The sequence below is a fragment of the Aythya marila genome, assembly GCF_965140915.1.
Source record: "Aythya marila genome assembly, chromosome: 1".
NCBI classification, from domain to species: domain Eukaryota; kingdom Metazoa; phylum Chordata; class Aves; order Anseriformes; family Anatidae; genus Aythya; species Aythya marila.
In genome coordinates this window covers 27,365,848-27,388,289 of record NC_139042.1, presented here as the reverse complement: position 1 = coordinate 27,388,289, position 22,442 = coordinate 27,365,848, and the positions used below count along the sequence as shown (strand labels likewise).

The following is a 22,442-nucleotide window of genomic DNA, read 5'->3' as shown; positions in this document are numbered from 1 at the left end:
CCTGCTCCGGGAGGGCTTTCCTTCATGCACATGCTGCACAGTTAGGGGTTGTTCTCTGCAGAGTTGGTTTCTTAAATGTTCTGGGTTTTATTACCCCTCACTGTTTGTCAAGACGCTGTTGCTGTCTGAGTGTACTTTGACATTTTACTCATGTTAATCTCCTTTGGGCTTATCCTCTAAATCAGCCTTTTGACAAAGTCTGGGGGCTGGGTTTAATATGAGTTTGTTCTTGCTCCATTTCTAGGATCAGCAGCTTAATATCATTTTTTCTTTTTGCTGGTATAGGATTACAGGAACACCACTGTAGTCCTAGAGGACATACAACTGAGCCCACCTTCCCCACCTGCCTTCTGAAGGCTTTTAAAAGCATTTTACAGGCCTCAAGGGTTTCTTGGGCTTCAAGCTGAAAACAACTACAGAAGAAAGGATATGTGTATGTCTTGAATAAAAAAAAAAAAAAAATTATAAGGAGTGACAAAAGTGGGCAGCCTCTGTGACAATGAAGAGTCACGCAAGCTGCTAGGCGTTAAAAGGCTGTGGTGTGCCCTTAACTGTGCCAGGAAGCAAACACATTGTCACTGCTGTGCTCTGGCAATTTCTTTCTTAAGGTGAAAGGGCCTTAAGCCTGTTTTAAACATGTTTCTGTGGTTTTTATTAGCCAACCATACAGTGCAGAAATTGCTGCAGCTGGGGGATTTGTATGTGTTAGAGACTTTTCTACAATCCTCCTTAGGGGTGACTGTACATCTTAATCTTCTGTTGATCATGCTCGTTCTTGAGTGTTTTCACATTTCAATACTTAAAAAAAAGACAAATAGGTGAGACTTGTTAAAGATTTCATCCATTCTGTTTAAAATCTCACTTCATTATTTTTTTAAAGATGTAGAGCAAGGAAAATTGTGTTTTTTGTTGTCAAAACTGCTCGGCTGCTGCTCCCCTTGGAAAATCAGTCAAAGGTGTTGAATGTATGTGTGGGGAGGGATGTGGGGGATGGCTGTTGTTTGAGCAAGATAACTCTAAGCTTCCTTATCAGATGTCCCAGAGAGCCTGTCTTTGAAGGAAGTAGGCAGCAGTGGAGGAGTGAAGCAGGGTTCCTTGTATAATTGATGGAGGAGAAAACAGAAGGATTGAGCCCACATCCCTTTTGCCAATTTCCATTATTTGAACCTGACGTGTATAATGAGTTTTTAAGTGATAGCTTCTGAACTCAGCTGATGCCTTGAGGATTTCATTAAAAGGTGTATATAACGTGGTACTAAAATCTGTTAAAACAGTAATTGGTGCAGAAATATCATAAAGGTACTGTGTCCAGATCCTTCGCTCACTGCTTCAAAGCTGAGTTTTGGAAGTACGTTTCTTACAGAGTCTTCCTTGGAAGAAAGCTCCCTCCTCTTACCAGGTAGATGAGGAGCTTTTAGTTAAATCAGAACAGTTGCTAACTGTAGTCTTTTTAAGACATACAGACTTGAGCTTGTAGCAAACAATGACTAGCTTCTAAATGTTGAAGCCAAGATTTGGCTCCTGTTGTTATCTGCTCTGCATTTATTATTTTTATTTCAGTGGGGGAGTAGCGAATGCGGGAAGAGAAAAGGGGGTAGGAGGGGTAGGGTAGATAAACTTTCGTATTATTATTTAAGGCCAAGCACTGTAAAGTGGATACATTAAATATTGCTCAAGTGTAAAGCAGGTAAACTGCAAATATTTATGCTTACTTTCAACTTCTACCAGTGCTTTTTTGATGCTTCAGACACCAACTCTGTCAGACGGAAGCTCCAGTACAGTATTGCTTTATTGGTGAGATGCCTTTGATGCAGCTTTGTGAAGCTGGCATGATTAAATTTAATTTAACATAAAAGTAGAAGATGGTGATGCCTGATGTCAAGCCTGGCATATGTACAACTGATGGTGGGAGACAAGGAAAAGAAAAATTAGTGGGTTGATGCACGTGGTCCTGTCCTTAGGAAAACTGTCTTTGCCCCAGTTACTATTATCCAGTGGGCAGTAATAATTTGTCTCAGTCCAATCTCCAGTTGCTGTGCTTCAGGGCTGATAAAGCAACTTTGTTCATTTACAGCTAGAAAATGTCCATGAACTATTCTGATTTACAGGCATGCTGATCTGCATCATTCCTGCAACTCTATTTGTGCTTTTATTTAGTTAAACGCTTAAAATCTAGGGAAAGGATTTTTTGGATAAATATTCTCCAGGTAAGTCAGCAAGTATGTTCCAGCTTCAAAGAAGAATATTTTTGGATGGATGTAGTTCACTGAGATTTGCTCAAGTAGGTTGCAGATGTCTGTGGGAACAGGGGGCTATCTTGCCAAACATCTTCATTTCTAAGTGTCAGAAGTTTTTGTTCTAGAAAACTTGAGATCTTTCAAAGTTCATGGTAAGAATGATCCAAAATAAGATGCTTTTAGGTAGGGTTATTCTTTCTGCCCATTAAGAACAGAAAAAAAAGCTGGTTGTTGGAGCCTTTTTGTTTAGAGGACTCTAGGTATTAAAATGTTGCTATGCCAAAATTCAAACTCTTAAATGATAAAGATGTGTTTTTTCCCAAAGATGGCCAAAAGAAACATGCAGTGAAATAGTCATGTTTCCTTCTAGCGGGGCAGAAGTGGAAATCCTGCTGTATGAGAACTGAATACTTGAAAAGTAATGTCCATCTTAGCCCTATTAAAAATCCCTGAGAAATTCTTGACATGTAGTTCTGAAAATTCAGCACTGGAGCTGAGATAGTTTTGCATGGATCGGTGTGACTTTTGGAACAACATGTCTCTTTTTGATAATCCAGAGGGCATATGGAGTCCCAATGGGTCAGGAGCAATGTCCAGAGCAGACTGAGACCTGATGGGCAGTGGGGATGACATGGAGTTCACAGACTTCCAAGTCTCTTTTCTAACCTCTGTCTTAGTGTCAGGATGAACCTAGGCAAACAGTGCTGTGCCAGGGATCTACCTCTTCCAACTGGCCTGTGCTACCTGCAAAGCCTGTGGCTGTGAGCTGACTCCAGAAGAGCTTTGTTGTTTTTCCTATAATTTTATGTCAGCCTCCAGCAAATACAGTTATGTTATTTTATTTTCTTTTTACACTTCCTATTCCTTTCTCCTTTTTGTTTGTGTTTTGTTTTGACCGGGATGTGAACCAAATCATAACTTTGTTTAAATGTTGCAAAGCTGTGTAAAGTTATGGATTATCTTCTTGCTGTTAAAAGTCAGCAGTAGACAGGAAGAAAAGTTGAAAATACTGAATGGGCAGCACATTGCTGCATAGGCATTTAATGTTGTTATAGTGTGATATAAGGTAAAATATTGCTTATTTCCTCCTTGCTGTTCAAAACAACCTAAAGCATGTTATGACCAGCATCTACACAATAACTGAAGAAGTAAAAACAAACATTTTAACAGAGAAAAGCATGGCCTGCCAAATACCACGTGTAATTTATGACTATATGAATAATCAACAAACAAAATACTTGAAAACACCTGACTTTCCAAGTTGAAGACTTTAATTTCTTTTTAAAACAAAATGATAATGTGGAAACATTCCCTGTAATATCTTTAAAACTGAAAAAGAGTCCAAAAAAAAAAAAAGAGGGCTGCGATGTCTGCTGGAGTTTGCCAGCAGCTTAATCAATCTGGGAACATAAATCCATAGATGTATCAATGACAAATGATTACAAAACTTCATAAACAAACTTGGCTAGATAAATAATATTGGAAAACAAGCTTCAGTAAACATGGTTGCTTTTTTTTCTGTTTCATCCTTGTTTTTAAAGAGGCCCTTATGTGATCCACAGAATAAATAACTTCCTGTCTTGATAGCTATTGCAAATGACAGCTCCTACTGCTGACATTCCTGCTATTTTTAATCTGATATAACTTTGTGTCCTGTGAGGGTGGATTTTTTAATTTATTTTTTATTTTTTTATTTTTGAGATGAATGCCCCATTCTGACCTAGCAAGCAAATGCTCTCAGAAGAGAGCTTGTGCATCTCCGGGTCTGAGCAGGGTGCTGTGTGTTGCCTTTCAGAGCATCTACAAGAGGGAAAACTAAACTGCAGTACTTCAGAAAAAGCTGTCAAAAGGAGATAAAAACTCTGAGCAAGTCCCTTTGGAGCGTCTTAAGGTTTTCTTGCTGCAGCCCTTTGAATTGATTAGGACACTTCAGCTTGCTTGTCTCCATTGTGGTTTCACCATAGTGCTTTAGTGCACGGCTGGGGAAAGCTAGAGGAGAGCTCCTCCACCTTCCCATCTTCAGGCAAAGAAGATGGAGAGATGAGTGGCCCATGGCAGCCTTGGTGATCAGCAAGTTGGATGTTGCAGTCCTTAAATCCAAATAAGTAGCCAGGCAGGCTTTGGCTGCCCAGAAATTTGCACCAAGCCTTCCAGGAGGAGGGAACCTAATCAGAAAGCCAATAAAAACTTTTGGGGTTAGCAAAAAGTTAGGTCAGGTTCTGTTGGGAGGAATGGGAGAATGAGTGAAATGTGCTCTGAGCAGCCACAGCGAGGCCAGTCTCTTTGCGTGTATCAAATGGAGAGAAATAGGATGGAGGGAAAATTGAGTAGACCAAGTTAGCAGAAGAAAAATAGGAATGACAGCATGCAAAATACCTGACAAAGCTCATTTTGGCAGAACAATGTCTCACTCTGCTCTCCTAGTTTGTGTCCAGCGTGGTTTATATTGTCCTCAGTGTAATATTTTCCTTTTTTAAAAGTATTTTTGGGTGGCGTGATAAATGCTGATGCACCAAAGCTCTTGGGCTTACTCTATTAGTTCCGTTCTTGTCATTAAAAGACATGCTCTCCTCTTGTCCTTTTTACTCTTCTTGTTTGGGAGAGAGGAAAGCAAGTAAATACAGCGCTGATGGTTTAAATCACTGCTGCCAGATGACATTCTATGGGAATGTGGACTTGCCAGTATGTAGATTGTAAATAGTCCTTTGATTTAATAAGGGTCTGTTAAGTACAGAGCACAGCCTACAGTAGTGAGGAAATAGGAGTGCTTCCAAAACTGGTGTGAGGGAAGAAATTCTCCTTTAGATTTCCCTCCTCTGTGTGCCCAGCTTGCTCTAAGAAACAGCGTTCTGCTTCCCATAGATAGCAGAAACCTGGGGTCTGAGCGTGTCCACAGGTAACTTGGTTTGTTGTTGGTGCTGCCTGTTGGGCAAGATTGGGTGATCGTGGCTTTATAACGCTGACCAGATGTCATAAAAAACAGTGATGAGTGCCAGCGTTTCTTGAAGCTGCAGTCTGGAGAACGTCACGGAAAGCAGTATTCAAGAGGAAGATGCTGGCATGAACATTGCAACCACCCGTCATGAGTCCTTGGAGTCCTGAGACCCCCTTGAGACTATAAACTGAAAACCCTTTAAGTTTAGACCACACCTCATTTGAAATAGGGGTGGCCGCAACTGGCCAGACAGTGGAGGGGGCAATGTACAGATGGAATATAGCTCAAGGTTATAATGAAATTGGGTTGATGGCTTTTTGTGGGCATTGCAGTAGTAAATCATGTTATATAAAATCTGCTGGGCTATGGGACCAAGCTTGGACTGGAAAGAGCTCTCCAGAAGAGACTGTGCTGGTGGTCTGGCATGCTTCTATAGTGGGGAAAAATGTACCAAGACAAATTGTCTTCAAAGAAGCTGTGTAGAAACACAATACCTAGTATATGTGCTGCTTCTTGAGGACATGCAAAATGGAGCAATTGGAAATCAGTACTTGCTTCTTGTAACTTTAGAAAAAAGAAAAATATGAGAAATAAAACTCAAAATGAATGAATATTGACTGCATATCCTTTGTCTACATATCTGGAGATGATGCAGTAGTTTAACAAGAACTTAAGTCTGATCCTGTTTCAGCTATTTTAATAAAAACGTAGAAATCTGTTTTTTCTACTGATATTTTGTTAACAACAAAACAATACTTTATTTTTTTCTAATGTGCAAGATGGATGCGGGAAGAAATGGTGAGAGGAAAAATAAACAGTAAAAATAGTGACTTCATGCACTGGACTGTGTTCATGTACAAAAGAAACCAAAGGGAAGAGAAATGTCCCTGTCTTCTTCCCTCAGTTTCTCTTGGTTACTACAGCAACATCAGCAACACTAGGTGAGGGTTGTTTTCCGAAATGGACACTGTCCCCTTACAAATGTAAGACGTTCAGCATCTTTTCCACTAGGTGTGGTAAAGAACCTCTAAAGATGCACCGAAACCAAACAAAACAAATCGACTCTATTTTATTTTCCTTTTTGTAGTTTTGGGGACTACACTTACATCTTGGTAGCCTATCATTGCACTTCATTTAGCCAAAATAGAGATCAAATGCACAGTGAGATGTAGTGTGAGATATTGTTCAGCCTGTAAATGGAAGGCTTTGCCCTTCTTTTTACAAGACTTGCAGTTTCCTTCAGCCAGGGATTTCCTGTGGGGCACAGCTAACCCTGCTGCAAAGGAAGCTTGCTGCTTTCATTGACTCTTTGTTTCTGAAAAACTAGTATTCAGTGACACCCATGTCCGGAGAATTTGGTTTCTTTGCTTGCTTGCTAAAGGAAAAGAAATGCTGCCTCTGCTATACTGCTACCAGTACATGTTTTTGGCTTTTTTCCTTTTAATCTGCACAAAATCAAACCAACGTTTTACTTCATGGCAACTGTACATCCCTCTTGGTATGTTGCTTCTCGAGGTAAGAAGTACAGGCAGGCTTGGTGGCTTCTCTGCCAAAAACCCCAACACTTCTCTTGTGCTTGTGGGAGTCATGAGCGCAGAGCTGCAGGTGTGCTTGGCTCTCTCCACAGACCCACGGCTGGAAACTGGTGTCTGCTCCTTCTCTGTCTCCTTAAGAAGAGGTCTGTGGTCAGGCAGTGGGAGTTGTTGCAGGTGAAAGGAATCCTCAAGCCTCTCCATTGCTTGTAAATTCATCAGTTCGTAACAATCATTCTAACCCTCTATGTTAGAGATGGTTTTATGAAAGCAAACGCTCTTAATCCATGAAGATGAAGAGAAGATGTGTGGCTCCCTGGTGAAGCATCCGAATGAAACCAAATATTTCGGGTTAGGTCTGCTTGTGCCTTTACAAAGGCAAGTGGCAAATGACTGCTTTGGTCATTATCCAGGGCTTTTAACATGCGAAGTTTATGTGAATACTCAGGCAGAGGCTTGGATCTTTCCAGTTGTTTAACTTAGCCTATTAAAGCCTTTGAAGTAATCTTTTGTAATCTCTCTCTCTCTCTCTCTCTCTTTTTTTTTTTTTTTTTTTTTTTTTTGTGAACTTCTCTGAATGTCCACAAAAGCCCGTGTAAAAACTGAGCCCTATTTTCGGACGATGGTTTTTCTCACCTCAGTGCTTTATGCTGAGACTTTGGCCTATTTCTCACCTTTGTGCTGCTTGTTTGTCAGAACGTGTTTCTAGTGCTCCTTATAACATCGCTGCTGGGCTAATTGGTATTGATATATTTAGCGTGTATACACATTTGTGCCTCTTCATTAGAGCTAACGAATGTCAATAAAAGGCAGCTTAGATTTAAAAAGAGAAAAGAGGGAAGCTTTCTATAAACAGTGCAGCAGTCTTTGTGATGAATTGGGTGTAACCGTGGAGAGTGGCAGAGGTGAAGCAGGCTGTCTGTTAAACAGGAAACGAGTGATTAACATTTTTTGTCCTACCGATCGTAATTATTCCCACTGGCTGAAAAAAAATAAACACCCCTCGATCTCTCCTTACCATAGTCAGAGAATGAAATTTGATGTTATTAGTCATTCTGGCATCGTATGGACGAGCTGCTACTTTATTACTCCAAGTATTTGTATTTATTTTAATAAACTTATAATTGTGATTTGTGTCTACCTTACAATAACCTGTCTGTGCTCTGCATTCAGCAACAGCTTTTGCCTTGAACTATTGCCCCTGCTGCCGTGCTTGTGTCCTCTGCATAGCTTCATTCATGGTTGTTGTATTAGAGCCTGCAGTGAGTAATTGTAACGGGGCCACCGGCTTATTGCACTATAGATAATTCTAATCATTTTAATCCCTTTGATGAGTGTGCATTAGAGGCGCTGAGTAGTGCTAATCTTGGCTGTGCTGTCATTCAGAGTGGCATTGGGGTATCTGCAGGTCTTCTTTATCTTACCTTTCTTGAGAAAAGTAGTAAATTATTCAAAGAGATACATTTTTTGGTACATGTGATAATATTCTATGGGGCTTTCTTGGAAGGTAATAATCATATCCCTTACCTCTGATGGTTTATTAATTGAGTCGTCCATCAGCTTTTCTATTATATGACCTGGGACCGATGTCAAGGCACCCAGGTTGTGTTACCCATCCTCCTCCTCTGCTGCTTTGCATTACTGACGTGATTGCAGCAGAGGCTGGTTCTGAAGTCCAAAGGTCTGAGAAAGCTTTAAGAAGGAGGCAAGGAGGTCCTGATTATCAGGAGAAATTGACTTCAAAATGTCCCTCTTCAGTGAGGCTTTGTCTTGGCTTGCTTTGTCACTAATGAAGTTAGGAAATGCTCCTTCTTCATCAGAAGCATATATGCATAAATATATGCATATACATATATTTGTTCCATATTTGTGGAAAACAGAACTGTCTATCTATGAACAGGAAGCCTCGTATTTGTCAAACACTTGTCTTTGTCTGTCTGTCCTAACAGCAGTCTTAAAGCTTCAGTTTTGTAATGGCAATATTGGGATTTGTCTAGATCACAAAATACATAGTCCCCCCTGCTAGCTTTGCATTATTTTTTTCATCTGATACCCATGTCTTCCCTTATTTTCTACTATTCACAACTTTTATTTTATCCTGGTGGTTATTTGCTTTTATGTTTTTATATTACTGTGTTGCTTTCTTAATGTTGCCTTTCTTTTACCCGTTTCATACCTACAATTGATAGTTTTTAGACAAACCTGTTATCTGTCTTGGCTTCCCAGATGATTTTACCAGAGATGGAGGAAGTTCCATTTGACAACCCCCTTTTAAATATCCCTCAATTTTCATACGCATTTTCGTCTGTTGTTTTTCCTAATCAGTGTCACTTGGTTTCCTCATCTTTGAAATGCTAACAAATGTTTGTATTTTTGGTGTGTGCTGTGTTGGTATTGTATCATGCCTGTAGTGTGGTTATTATAGAAATAAATGTATTTATAAGACACAGAGTACAGAAGGGTGGTCATGAGAAGTTCATGTTGGGGGTCATTTCAATTGGAGCAGTCTCCAGGTGTGTGCTAGCCTTGTATGTATGCTTCTTATTTTATGTATTACACAGTTCATGTGTTTTATACTCATCCTTTCTAAATGGTCGTGTAGAGAAAGTAGGCAGGTGTTGCCATTTTATTAGAAACGTCCAAACTGCTATTATGGAAAAGTGCTTTAAATGAGTCTGCCTAGAATGAAGATTAATAATGTATCTGGGAGTCGTGGTTGGGAATTACTCAAATACGTGTCAGTAGAGCTGCTGGTTCTGACATGTACGTGTGCATAGCCAAGTCCCTTAAACATCCCTGTCTGGAGCTGTGCGTGTATTTTCTGTTACTACATATTATGTTTCAGAGGAGAAAGCTCCAGTGGTTGTGAAATCCCCTCCAGTCCCTGGTGCCACGTGGGGCAATGGGATGCAACCTGGAGGATGGCCAACCCTTCTACAGCTGTGGAAAGGAAATGCAATAGGGTATAAATCTGTGGATTTAACTGCAGAAGGAGTAGGACTTAGATTAACACCAATAAAATAGGGGCACAACAGGCCTCCTCTGTCCGTGTATAGTGATCGTACACTGGTAATATACAATCTGTTACATTCTTGTATATTCACGGAAGGAACAAGGGATTGCTGAAATCTCATCAAACAAAACGGTCTGTGAAAGTACCTCCATGTTCAGAGATGATGTTTCATGGGTGGTGCTCTGGGAAAGACTCTCGCTATTGCTACCATCAGTAATGAAAAGCCCAGAGATACAGTATGAGGTCCCCGTAGGAGGGTTGAAGTGTTTCTGCAGCTTTTCCAGCTGAAACTTCTTAGCCACGTAACAGCGCAGGATAAAAATGAAGTCAAACAAAGGCACCCCCCTAAGAACAAAGGACCTAAAAAAGCATGACCTGTTTGGGAGGAAATCCTGCCTTTCCACCTTCATGCAGCTGCAGGTGGCAAATTGCCAGCCTCTTCTAAATACGACTGTTTGACCTGAGGGTAAGTGACATGCTTTCTGTCCGTGCTCTTATCAGACAACCGAGAAGGTTTCTGAGCCGTAAGGAAAGAATGCAGCAATTGGGTGGCAAAGATAGCTATTCCATTAGCAACTGAAACCTCTGACACTGCAGCCAGATGTGTGGTCATGTTGGTGAACACTGTGGTACCAGGAACCCTCTTGAGAGAGAAATATGGCCTAAGGCTCTTTTATGAACAAGTGTGCTATCATTTGACCAAACATTTTTTGGTGTCAAACACCAGCTCTGAGCCAAGCCCAAGCACGATATGCAGTATCTGCCTCTGAACTTTTCATATCTCATAGTTAAGACAAAGAGCCTGCCTTACAGCAGACTGTCATGCCTAAAGAAATCTTGCTACATCTGGAGTTTACAACGTGCTCTTTCCTCCTTTGTCTCCTCACCATGCCCATGAAAATTTGGCAAGATGGCTGGAAGGCACAGCAAAGTGGGTGCAGCATAACTATTCCAAGCAGACTTGTCTATTTTGCCAAGCATGGTCTAACTCAGCCTTGAACAGATGCCACGTGGTGCCACTTGCCATGGTTAGCCCCTGCTGCTGTCTGGCTGTTAATGTTGAAGGAGCCCTGAGCATGTCCTGACAGTCCTTTGCATACTTTCCTGGGAGGGGTTTTTTTATATAACTTATTTGTAGAGTGGATGAGGCTCCAAGAGGAAGGCGATTTGAACATCTGGAACTGCTGTAGAGTTCCAAGACATAGACCTTGAGAGGTGGGTCTGATGTCCTCTGTGACAGCATAAGGAAATCCTGGGGTCTCCCTTTTGCTTTAGTGCTCTTTCCACAGAGGGACTCTGTTGCTTCTGCTTCCTTCTGTAAGATGTCAGTAATGTTGGTCACTGACACGTATCAGCCAACAGTGTTCATGGCATGCACCTCTCAACAGTGATGATGCTAATTGATGAGTCGATGAACTTCCATCCTACCAGTCCTCAAGCCTGACTTTCTTACCAGGCATGTTCCTGTTGCAATATTCTCTAACTCTTAATTAAAATAAATAAGCAATCTCCTGCTCCACCTCATTTTTCCCCCTTCATTTACAGTTATCTGAGAGGGTCATAGCAAAAGCAGTCTTGAAGTGTCATATTTACTGACAGTTTCTCTCCACGTTACAAATCTATTTCAGATTTTGTTTGGGGAAGTATGAGAGTTACAGTCAGGTACTGTACCCAACCTGCATTTGCAACCATTTCAGCTGATGGCAGTGCAAACTGACTAGCAGCACGTGTAGACCATCCTCTTCAATAAGGCATAGGAAGCAGTGGACTGCTGAAATGTCTTTTGAGTGAAAAATTGGTAGGCAACTGGGACAGTTGATTTTAATACAAATACTTGACCTGTGTATTGCGGATGCAGTATTCCTCTTACCTTACTGTCTCCCACTTCATTACAACTGCATCTTCCTCCAGAGGTCAACTCTTTCTGCCTTTGTTGACAGTTACTGATGAATATATTTTCCGAGATGCTCTGGTGTGCTTTATTGCAATAACATGAGTATCTGCAGCTTGGTAGCAGATCTGTGATACAAGATTGTTTTTGTAAAAAATACCAACCATTGCATCCATTCCTTGCTCTCCCTTTTTTTGGTGGCCATCACAGCACTGTAGCTGAACAGGGAGTGAAGGAAGCTCAGTATGGACCTTCATGGGAAATTACAACACGTGAGTCTCACAGCTCCCTGGAGTTTGATCCACAGTTTGATCCTGGGAAAGTCTGCAGTGAGCCTGGGTTATTGGTGAGGTCGGCAGTAGGGTTATACAGGAGCTCTTGCTCTGCTTCCCTCTCCTGTGCATACTCCAAGGAATGCAGTGGACAAAAGATGGCCAGTGTGACTCTCTGGGCTCTCTTTAAGTAAAAGTCTACAGTGTTGTCAAGTTCAATAAAGCAACTGTGTTTTCAAGTGTGTCTTTTTAGTAAGACACCAAACCAATTAAAAAAAGAAAATATACTTCAATTTAAAGAGGGATATGACTTTTTCAGCAGTTAGTCAGGGTAACCTTAGGTTGCATGTTTTAATATAGGTACCTCATGAGTTTAAATACAGTACTAGACATCAGCATTGCTACTGGCACCCAGGGATTAAATGTCTCAGACTTTTATCATTTTAAAATATAGAGCAGTTTGAGTTTATTTGTTGTTTAGAAGAACAAGCCGGGTGTTCTTGCTTACAGTGTGGTTCAGCTTCAAGAAATGTTGGAAGAGCAGATGAACGATATAAATGTGTAGATTCAAATGAATCATTTTCTTGGCCTCATTAGTTTTATTAGCTGGTATGTGCTCATTACACTACATTTAGCAAATATTGGTTTTGCATATTTTGGCTCTTAATCAGCAAGGAATGATAATCATATCCATAGCTGATAGTCATTCTGCTGAAGAAGTATGACTGAAGTATGAAGTATGTGATGAAGTTTGAAGGCCAAACAGGAGCAGAGGCTTCCAGAGCTTCATCTCAAGCACACAAACTCAGTCCCAGGAAACACCCCACAGGTGGCAGCAGTCCTGCCGGAGTCATAACGTGGGTCTGATAAAATTCCAGCGGGGATGCTTTTGGAATGACCTGGCATGCATTGCCGGTGCATGGAAACCTGGCTGGAGATGCAGCCAATTGCTTTCTGTATCCTTCAGGTGGGATTTGAGAGACTTTGCTTCAAAGTCCTGCTGAAAGCCGCGGTCTGAAGCGTCTTGCAGCGTGCTGAGGCGGCAGGGCTGCGGCTGGCGGTGCCGCTTCTCTGGCTGCCAAGATCCACTGCTGAAACTATACTTTTTTATCAGGTCATGTTTGCGTCTGGCAAAGATTTGTAGACACAACATCATTAACAGCAGTGCATATTTTCACAAGATTTACCTCTTCAACACTTTTTTCCAAGTTAGTAAATCATAGCTTCTTTAATGTCCTGCTGGCTGCGTGAAAAACAGGAATTTATGTAACAAGCTCTGGGCCGCAAACCTTTTCCTGTTAGGAAATTTTTTTTTTCATTGTTGGCAGTGTTAGGAGACAGCTCTGTTACTCAAAGAGCGACCTCAGATGTCCTCAGTATAATAATACCAAATTATGATATTTTTGATGACTAAGGAATAGCAGTAATTTCTTAAATATTTAACACTTCTTTTGCAGAGGAGAGGGAGCTGAGCACTAGCATGGGATTTTCTCTGCCTGATGTTTTGTGTGTTCGATATGCTTATTTTGATAGTAAACAGTAAGCCTGAGCCAACTGGGTATGTTTACAAAATACAATAAAAAAATGAACTGGCGCAGGAGGTTTTTTAATCAACAGACGTGCAGAACAACTTTCTTGCGACATTGCTAAATCTGGAATTGTGTCAGCCTTTAATTCAGCTGTGGCCCTACAGTGAAAAAAAAGGGCTGGCGGGGCTGGCTCCCAACCCTCCCTGGCCCTTACAACCACAGCCACGGGCAGGTCCAGAGATGGATTTTGGGGCTTACCCTCCTGACACAGCGCTAACACTGCATTACGAAGACGTCAGGTGGTGGGGGAAGGCGGATGCTTGCCTTGAGCCCTGCAAGTCACTGAGCATTCGCAAGCCTAAAGCTATGCAGAGGCGAGCCCCAGATGATATTTTTACAGGGCCACATGTGGTGAAAATAAAATTTCAAGGCCTTCCCTAATGCCCTGTCGCTAGATAGAAGATGAGTTTTTGATTGCAGGGTTAGCATAGGCTGACTGCAGTGAAGAGACAAGGTCCTGTGGCAATTAGTTAATATCAGAGAGATTGGCTTCCTTTCAAAATTAAATGAGAAAATGCTGAAATCGTCACTGGTGTTGATTTAACTGGGATAATTTGTTAAAGATGGTTCTCCGGATTGAAAGGAGAGGTTGGAAAGGCTTCTGAAGTTAGGCAGATGCTTTGACTCCCTGCTGTGCTGGTTGAACCACGCTCTGCCACGAAGGCTGCTTTCCCCCATCTTCTGCTGTCCAGGAGGGACCCGTTTGGTGTGAGGCTGTGCTCTTGGGGTATTCTCACAGTACTGTTGCATATAAGGTGTTACAGTCCTGTCCAGGAATTCTTGCTGCCTTCATCTGCTGAAGGTCTCCTCTTTGACCCCAGAGTAAGCTTTCCTGTTGAGCTCTGCAGATGGCCAGGCCTGCTTTGGCCGATTGAGCTTCCACAGTCCACAGTGTGCCATGGCCATGGCAGAGAGTTTGAGCCTCAGCTCTCTGGTTGGAGGCAAGCCCCATTAGATGACTGTTTTCACCTGGTGTGGCTCCTTCTTATGGTTGTTGCTGCTTTCCTTCTGTCAGCTGGATGTATTGAGAATGAGGCAAGATGTGCATATTGGCAGTATCTTGGAGAAAGGAAGACCCATTTCTGGAGATGCTCCTGTCACAGGTGGCATTCTGGGCTTGGGAAATGCAGGAGATAATGAAAAGCTTGAGTACTCCCTGGTCTGTCTTGGCACAAGATATCTTGTGCCATCAGGTATTACAAGGGTCAACATTGCTTGTTAAAATGTTGATTTTGAAAGAGAAAGATGTTTTAAGACTGAAGTCTTAAATGCAGTTTTGTCTGTGCTATTTGCATTCCTTTCTGCCTCATGATTTCTTAGACAATTTGTGGTTTTTATATACAAAAATTTGAACTTAGTCCTCAACTGATTTCTGTAAGTTTTTTCTCACTTAACACAAGTAATATAAGCCTCACTAATGTTCAGTGGCAATATGCATGGGCTGGCATGTTTGCAGGGTTTAGAGATGTATATGATGAGATCCCATTATAAGGACCATAAAACAGGATCTAGCATTCCTGAACATTGCATAAAATAATAATAATAATAAAAAAAGGAATTGCTAAATGCAATCAGGTTCAACTCATCAGAATGAAGCTGATAATGAGATCTTCAGTGGTCTTTGTTTTCTGATATACTTTGTCTCTTATATGGGGGATCTGTAGTTCCTCCTGTATGAGGAATCAACTACTTCAGTACTTTTAACTTTTCATAATGTCAAATGTGATCTTGCCAAATGGCAGACAAATTAATTTGGCAACTCTCTGCAAGTTTTAGCCAGTTCTCAGTGGTGCACTGATAGAAATATTTCCAGACGGGCATGTTTTCCCATTTCACAATTACCCCTATATTTTCTAGTGAAATTAGAGTAAGTTTGCAAAAGCAAATAAAAACATGCCATAAAAGAAGCATCTTTTCTTCGTTTGAAAGAATCAAAACTGCAAGCAAGGGTATTAGCATGCAGTGGAAGTCTTGTTCATTGCAGCAGGTTTTCTTGTAAGGAGAGTTGATGTGAAAGACTTTCCTGAAATGTATGTAATGTTCAGCATGTTAAGTATCTCCTTTTGTACAGATGAATGTATAACTGGGGACCACAGTTAGGAATATGGCATTCGGAAATGTAGCTTCTGAAAGGACTCAGTTCTGAAATAATTTTTTCCTGAAGTGCCTCTTACACATGTAACATTATAAGAGGCCTCTCTTTCAACGCCCTCAGAAATGCATCCTGTGCTCTTACACCTTATTTTGTTTTTCAGAATTCAATCCGTCACAACCTGTCTCTGCACAGCAAGTTCATCAGAGTGCAGAATGAGGGAACAGGGAAGAGTTCCTGGTGGATGCTCAATCCTGAAGGAGGAAAGAGTGGCAAGTCTCCGAGGAGGCGAGCGGCATCCATGGATAACAACAGCAAGTTTGCAAAAAGCAGAGGCAGAGCTGCCAAGAAAAAAGCCTCCCTTCAGTCTGGTCAAGAGGGGAATGGCGACAGCCCTGGATCGCAGTTCTCGAAGTGGCCTGCAAGCCCCAGCTCGCACAGCAACGATGACTTTGATAACTGGAGTACATTTCGACCTAGAACTAGCTCTAATGCTAGTACAATTAGTGGAAGACTTTCTCCTATTTTGCCAGAGCAAGATGATCTTGGAGACGGGGATGTGCACTCCATGGTATACCCATCATCAGCCACCAAAATGACTTCTACTCTACCCAGCCTTTCAGAGATGAGTAATTCGGAGAACATGGAAAATCTTTTGGATAACCTTAATCTTTTGTCACCTAATACGTCAATGACTGTGTCAACCCAGTCTTCATCTGCTACCCTGATGCAGCAAACACCAGGTTACTCATTTGCATCCTCGACCACAAGTATAGGTTCACCAAATCCAGACTACAGGAAATTTACGTATGCTCAAGCTAGCATGAACTCTTTGCCCCAAATTCCTATGCAGACTCTTCAAGACAGTAAATCAAGCTATGGATCGATGAGCCAATATAACTGTCCTGCAGGACTTCTGAAGGAGTTACTGACTTCTGATTCTCCTCCGCACAACGATATCTTGGCATCAGTAGACACTGGTGTTTCCCAGGCTGGTGGCAGGGCGCTGGGCCAAGGTGTGCTGATGGTCACTAACTCGGTGATGCCAGGTTATGGCAGTCAGCCACCCCACAACAAAATGATGAACCCTAATGCCTGCCCTCACCAAGGACATAACCAGCCAACACCTGCAGTTAATGGTCGTGCCTTGTCACACACAGTGAACCCCATGTCACATACTTCAGGTCTAAATCGCTTGTCGACAGTGAAGACTTCGTTACAAGTGCCTATGAGTCATCCAATGCAGATGAATGCTATGAACCCGTATGCCCCTGTTAACAGTTGCAACGGCTATGGAAGGGTGGGAATCGTTTCCCTCCACCAGGAGAAGCTTCCCAGTGACTTAGATGACATGTTAATTGAACGGTTGGACTGTGACATGGAGTCAATTATTCGTAATGACCTTATGGATGGAGAAACGTTAGATTTTAACTTTGACAGTGTATTGCCTAACCAAAGTTTTCAGCACAGCGTAAAGACAACCACACACAGTTGGGTGTCAGGCTAGGATGTAGTAGGAGGTAAGCTGTGCTTTTTATAATAAATCTGAAAAAGAGCTTAAAGGGAAAAGAGATGTCAAATGCTTAAAATCTGGGTGATCGCTTGTGTTGGCATGTGAAATGCCTCTGTTATAGTCAGTGATTTTCCAGTCCTTTATGAGTTTGTAAATCAGGTTTGCACTGGTGCATTAGGATTGCCATGTACTGACTTCTGTACTTCATGTGGAGCAGTAATGTAATGTTTTGCCATTAGTATTTTAAACCAAAAACTTTCTGGTAACTAACAATTAATGAAAACAATTTTTCCCCATTTAAGTTATTTTAAAGCTAGTTTGCGCATATTTTAATAGAATTAATCTTTTGGTGTGAATGTTAATTTGTTGTTGTTGTTGTTGTTCTTTTTCCTAGGCTACGGTTAAATTCTCCAGACTTGTCTGACAGCAGGAACTGAGAAAAGCAGTACAAAGATGTCCTTCACCTTCCTTTTTAATTTTCTTGACAGAGCTGTGCGCATGCACTAGCTTTTTTTTTTTTTGTGTCTTTTTTTTCTCTTTTTCTTCCTTTCGTCAGAGTTGGCAGCAGACAGAGTATTTTCCTGTACAGGATGTTTGCCCAAGGTTTGCAGGTTATGTGCTGCTGTAGATAAGAACTGTGCCATTGGAAATTTCATTACTCTGAAGTGCCAAATTCACTACACCATATAATCACAGCAAAGACTCTTACTTACATCATGTTGTGCTTTCAGTTTTGTACAGTATGATCTGTAGAAGAAGAATTGTTTTTTAAGACTATCTGTTTTGGTCCAAGAAAAGTTTATAAACTTTTGTAAGAATACTGTGATGATCTCATGCCCTAAGTAAGTTTAACCTTCATTGATGTTACCTGTGTTCTGATGAATTGAGATAACTGTGGACTTGCCTTGCAGCAGTATGAACTGCTTTATTTTACTTAAAATTGCCACACATTTCATATGGGAACAGAACAGCCTGTTAATATGATCCTAATAAACTCGCTGACTATTTACAACAAACAGTAGGTTAAATGCCATTTGATAAGTTACCTGTATTCATGTAAATTTATGCAAGAATATATCTGGATTTCATTGTCAGACTAATGACTTTGTTGTTGGATTTAAGATAATTTTTGGAATACTTTCCAAGCTATTTTTCTTATAATTAAAATCTACTTTTGTTACGTAGGCAACTTAAAAAAAAAATAATTCTGAGATCGGGCAGCATTCATAACCTCTTCATTTTGTACAGTATTTTAACTGGATTAAGTACATGTTTTTATAAATTTCCCTAGCACTTGGAAGTGCTAATAAAGGAAAAGCTTAATAAGTATCTTGAATACAAAACATTTCTGTCCCTTTTTTTGTTGCGTGATGTATAAATATAGACAACTTTATGTTTAGGAAATATTTAATCAGTTTTATATATGCATTTTTAGAAATGTCATCTGCTTCTACTATCATTTTAACTCTGACTACCACAAAGTGTTAAGAATTCATTGTTAGGTGCTTGTACAATGCTTCTCATTTATATTTATTTCATGGAGGTCTCATAATGTTTGTACACTCAAGAGCAGGACCATTTGGAGAAAATTCATAATTTTAGTAAAATTAATGACAAAATTCCCATTTTTATCAATTAACACTAGTTCTAGTGTCGGTGTTTCTTTTGACAAGTGGTATGTTTAAGTCAGCAGAAGTACTGCTTTTCAACGGAAGGCTAAAATTTGCATTGCCCTCTGTTCCAGGAGAAAAAAAAAAAAATTTTTGAGTAAGAAAGAAAAAGTAAGTCGAAAATACAAGAACTTTAGAGAGAGCATTAATGGTAGAGGCCTCGTTCCTGTGGAAACACTTGCTCTTGTTTGAGTAGGCACATTGACCAGAACATTTTCAGGGTTGCATCTTGGATAAGCGATTTCTGACTTTTTTGCAATTAAATTATGCAGTTTTCAAGGATGTGTGGAGTATGGGCCTCACCACCTGTCTTTCCATTGGTTGCTACACATCATTTGTGTTAGAGAAATCTTTGGAGCCGATGGGATGAACATTAACAGTTTTTGTGCTAGGGCTGGCTGTTGTGAAGCAGGGGAATGAAATATTTTCACTGACTTCTGTTTTATATATGTACCCCACAACTGGAAAATATTCTAACTTAAACTCTTCTTCCCTGTAGTGATGGAGTATGGTGGAGAAAGAAATGGGATGTGCCAAGAAAATGAAGTTTAGCAACAAGCCATATATTTAATGATCCTGTTATGACTTTCCTAAAACTCTTCAATGTATCTATTGATGTGCTAGCATTTAGCTCCCTGTTGGGCTTAAATCACTACTAATTACAGCTGGTCTGAATTTTTAGATATCTTATTACAGTTGTCAGCAATTCCAGAGGCTGATGTTAGGCTGTCTTGTGATACAGGATCTCCCCCTGCGTGGTAGAGGTCTTTGAACTTCTGTTGAGCAAAAGAAATGTTTGTAGTGGTGAAGTCTCAATGAAACAGCCTGCTTTTAGAGTGAATCTCTCTAATAGCATCTCCACTGTCAACTTCACAGTCTCTGAGACTCAATGGTAAACCCTGGCAATGGAACAAGCAAAGGGCTCCCATGTAGGTTTCTGAAGACCATTCTTTCTGCTACATGTGCAAAAATGTTTGCTCCCACATGGGCACTGATATGCATAGGCCAATGTAGTCACAAAATTCACTTTTGTGTGCCAAGAAAGCAGCACCTAATGCTAAAACTCCATCGGGTTGTAGCTGAACATGCTACATTTAACAATATACCTCCTGTTTATTATTTACTGCTACTGTATAAATTCCTGCATACAGATATTTTCTTTATTTCTTTTTATAACTATGAAAAACATAAATGTAGCCGTTCCTGAGTTACAACAGCCTGTAGGAAGCCCCTTTTAATTACTGACAGAAAACAATTGTAGATAATCAGAGGTTTTGGGTTGTGTGGTCAAATTTATTTTCTTTTGTGTGGTGCCATTCTAATATTTTGCAATTGTAATTCTGAAATACTGTGAAGTCTGATGAAGGGCATATTGTCTGCCTTGAAAACAAACATTATGTGACCTCTAGTAATAAATCCTTTTTCAGTAAAAGTACCAAGTTTCTGGAGTAACTTAGTTTGTCAGAATTGTTGTAAATGATTGGTTTGTGAATTGTGCGGATGATCTTACCTATGCAGCCTTGTTTTTGACTTTTCTCTGGTTTGTACTGTTATTAAAAGTTTATTGTATTATAGAGCTGTTCAGATATTTTAAATATAAAGATGTATTGTTTCCATAATATAGCTATATGATATATGTTTAGGTAGTAGATGCATTAATTGGAAAGCTCTGCTTTGATAAACTGACAATTTGCCTACACTTATAAGCAAAATTCATATTGCTTATTATTGGCTTAAGTCAACAGAGCATCCCTAAGAAGAGAAGATAAAATTGGACCAATTATAAAAACAGTATAAAATTTGCACTTGTTAAACCACTGGATGTATGTTAGTACTTTTTTATTTTTTTACTGATTTGAAATTCCTATTTTCATTATGAAATTGCTAGGATCCTTAATTTATGACTGATTTTAAATAAGGTATTCTCATTGTTATTATTTTTTTTTTTTTGGTAATCATAATGTAAAATGCAGCATGGTTTATGCAAACAAAAAGCAAATTACTTGGCATTAAAACTGGCCTCCTTTTTGAGGGTGTTCCACAAACCAGCAATATTGTGAGAGATTGGCATGTACATACTGCTAGCTCTACTTGCGAGTGGTGTGACAGCTCTTCAACGCTTCACTGCTCTGACTTAGTCACATTGCAGAATTAAAATTCAGACGTGGATATTTTCAGAAAAGTGCCTGATGTACTTTTACAGACACACGAGAACAATCCCTGACAGTTTGTTGTATAAAGCCATAAATGTATATAAATTATGTTTAAAAGGTTTTGTGTCCTTTCTTGTATACGGAGAATGAGATTTGTACCGGGATTCTACTTGTGATTAGTAATCCTTCTGCTCAGATGTTGTTGTAATCACTTTCCTTACCACGTAATCTTTTTAATGATGATGATCCCATTTGGACAATCCTGATGGCATTAGCAATTTTATACGGAAAAATACCTCATGGTACCAAGTCTTGTGTCTGGCAAGATGATACCATATTAACACGCAAACACTAACTGCAGAATAGTTAAACAAAATTTCCATTACTTGGTATAAAGGAATTTGTCTTGGAATTACTTCTGGAATTGGAAGTGTAGCAGGTACAGGAACCTCATAGGGCTGTGTTACAAGTGTTTTATCACAACATAGAGTGCTAAAAGTAACTTGTTTACAAGTCGTTGAGACTAAACGCAAGAAGAATCCATGCCTGAGTCTTAGAGCTCATGAGAGATTTTGTGTAGAGGCACTTTGTTACTGGACGCTGCGTTATACAGCCTCAGACCTTGTTGCCAGTGCTTCAACAAGCCTAGTTCAGAGAAAATTACAAAAAAAAAAAAAAGAAAAAAAAAAAGTCCTGAAATCCTTTCAGAATGGGTATTTGTAAGTATAAGCTCTTAATAAAATTGCTATGACATGAGATGGTAATTAGTGTATCAGAATGTTATGTAAAACATTGTTAAAGAAAATAAAAGGGGGTTGGGATGGGGGATGGACACACGACACTAACATCCATCAAACCACAGGAAAGAATTAGTCTTTTAGTCCAAATTACATGTTAGATCCTAATGCTATTAAATGTGGGAGGGAGCCAGCTCTGGAGAGACATTTTTGTCTTCCCTCTGCTCATATTAGAGTTTGACACTTCACAAAGGCCTCTTGGCCCTCTTTTCCCTCCTTTTCACCTCTTGCCTTCCCCTGCCCCTCCTTCCTTCCCAAATTATGTACTTTCCCTAGAAGTAAGAGTTTCTTTGCCGAGCTTTTGCTCTATGTAGGCCAACCTGCACGCTGCTGCTCCTTTTGCAGCCGTGCTTTACGCTGCGGGAGTGCTGATGTGAGCGGAGAGAGCAAGAACATCTAAATTTTTTTTTTTTTTTTTTTAATTTAGATTGTGTTTCAAAACAGAGCTGGAAGAAAGGAGGAGAGGCTGCCAAAACAGACAGCCAATAACACCCACGCCACAATAGTCTTGTGAGGCCCAGATCCCGGCTTGCCTGCAGGTGGGGAGGGAGAGGGGTGGTGGAGAGCAGGCTTCTAATGAATTGCTGGCAAAAATGCCAGTTTGATCTTAAAGTGAGCAGAGGTAGAACTAAAAAGGGTGAAAGAATGCAAGAGTATTGTTGCACATAAAACCAGAAAGACCTTAAGATATTTTAAGAGCAACTTTCCCTTGTATTTTATATCTTTATTTTAGCTTTGCTCCTTTTTC

At 40.3% G+C, this 22,442-nt stretch overlaps 1 protein-coding gene across 1 annotated transcript in view; it reads left to right on the top strand.

Moving 5' to 3' along the window:
• FOXO1 (forkhead box O1) overlaps positions 1 to 21,016 on the top strand; it is a 63,982-nt gene extending 42,966 nt beyond the window's left edge. The window contains exons 2-3 of the mRNA XM_082779642.1: positions 15,725 to 17,081; positions 17,469 to 21,016. Coding sequence (XP_082635768.1) covers positions 15,725 to 17,068 — 1,344 coding nt within the window. The 3' untranslated portion in view covers positions 17,069 to 17,081; positions 17,469 to 21,016. The remainder of the gene's footprint in view (positions 1 to 15,724; positions 17,082 to 17,468) is intronic.
• The last annotated feature ends 1,426 nt before the right edge of the window (positions 21,017 to 22,442 follow it).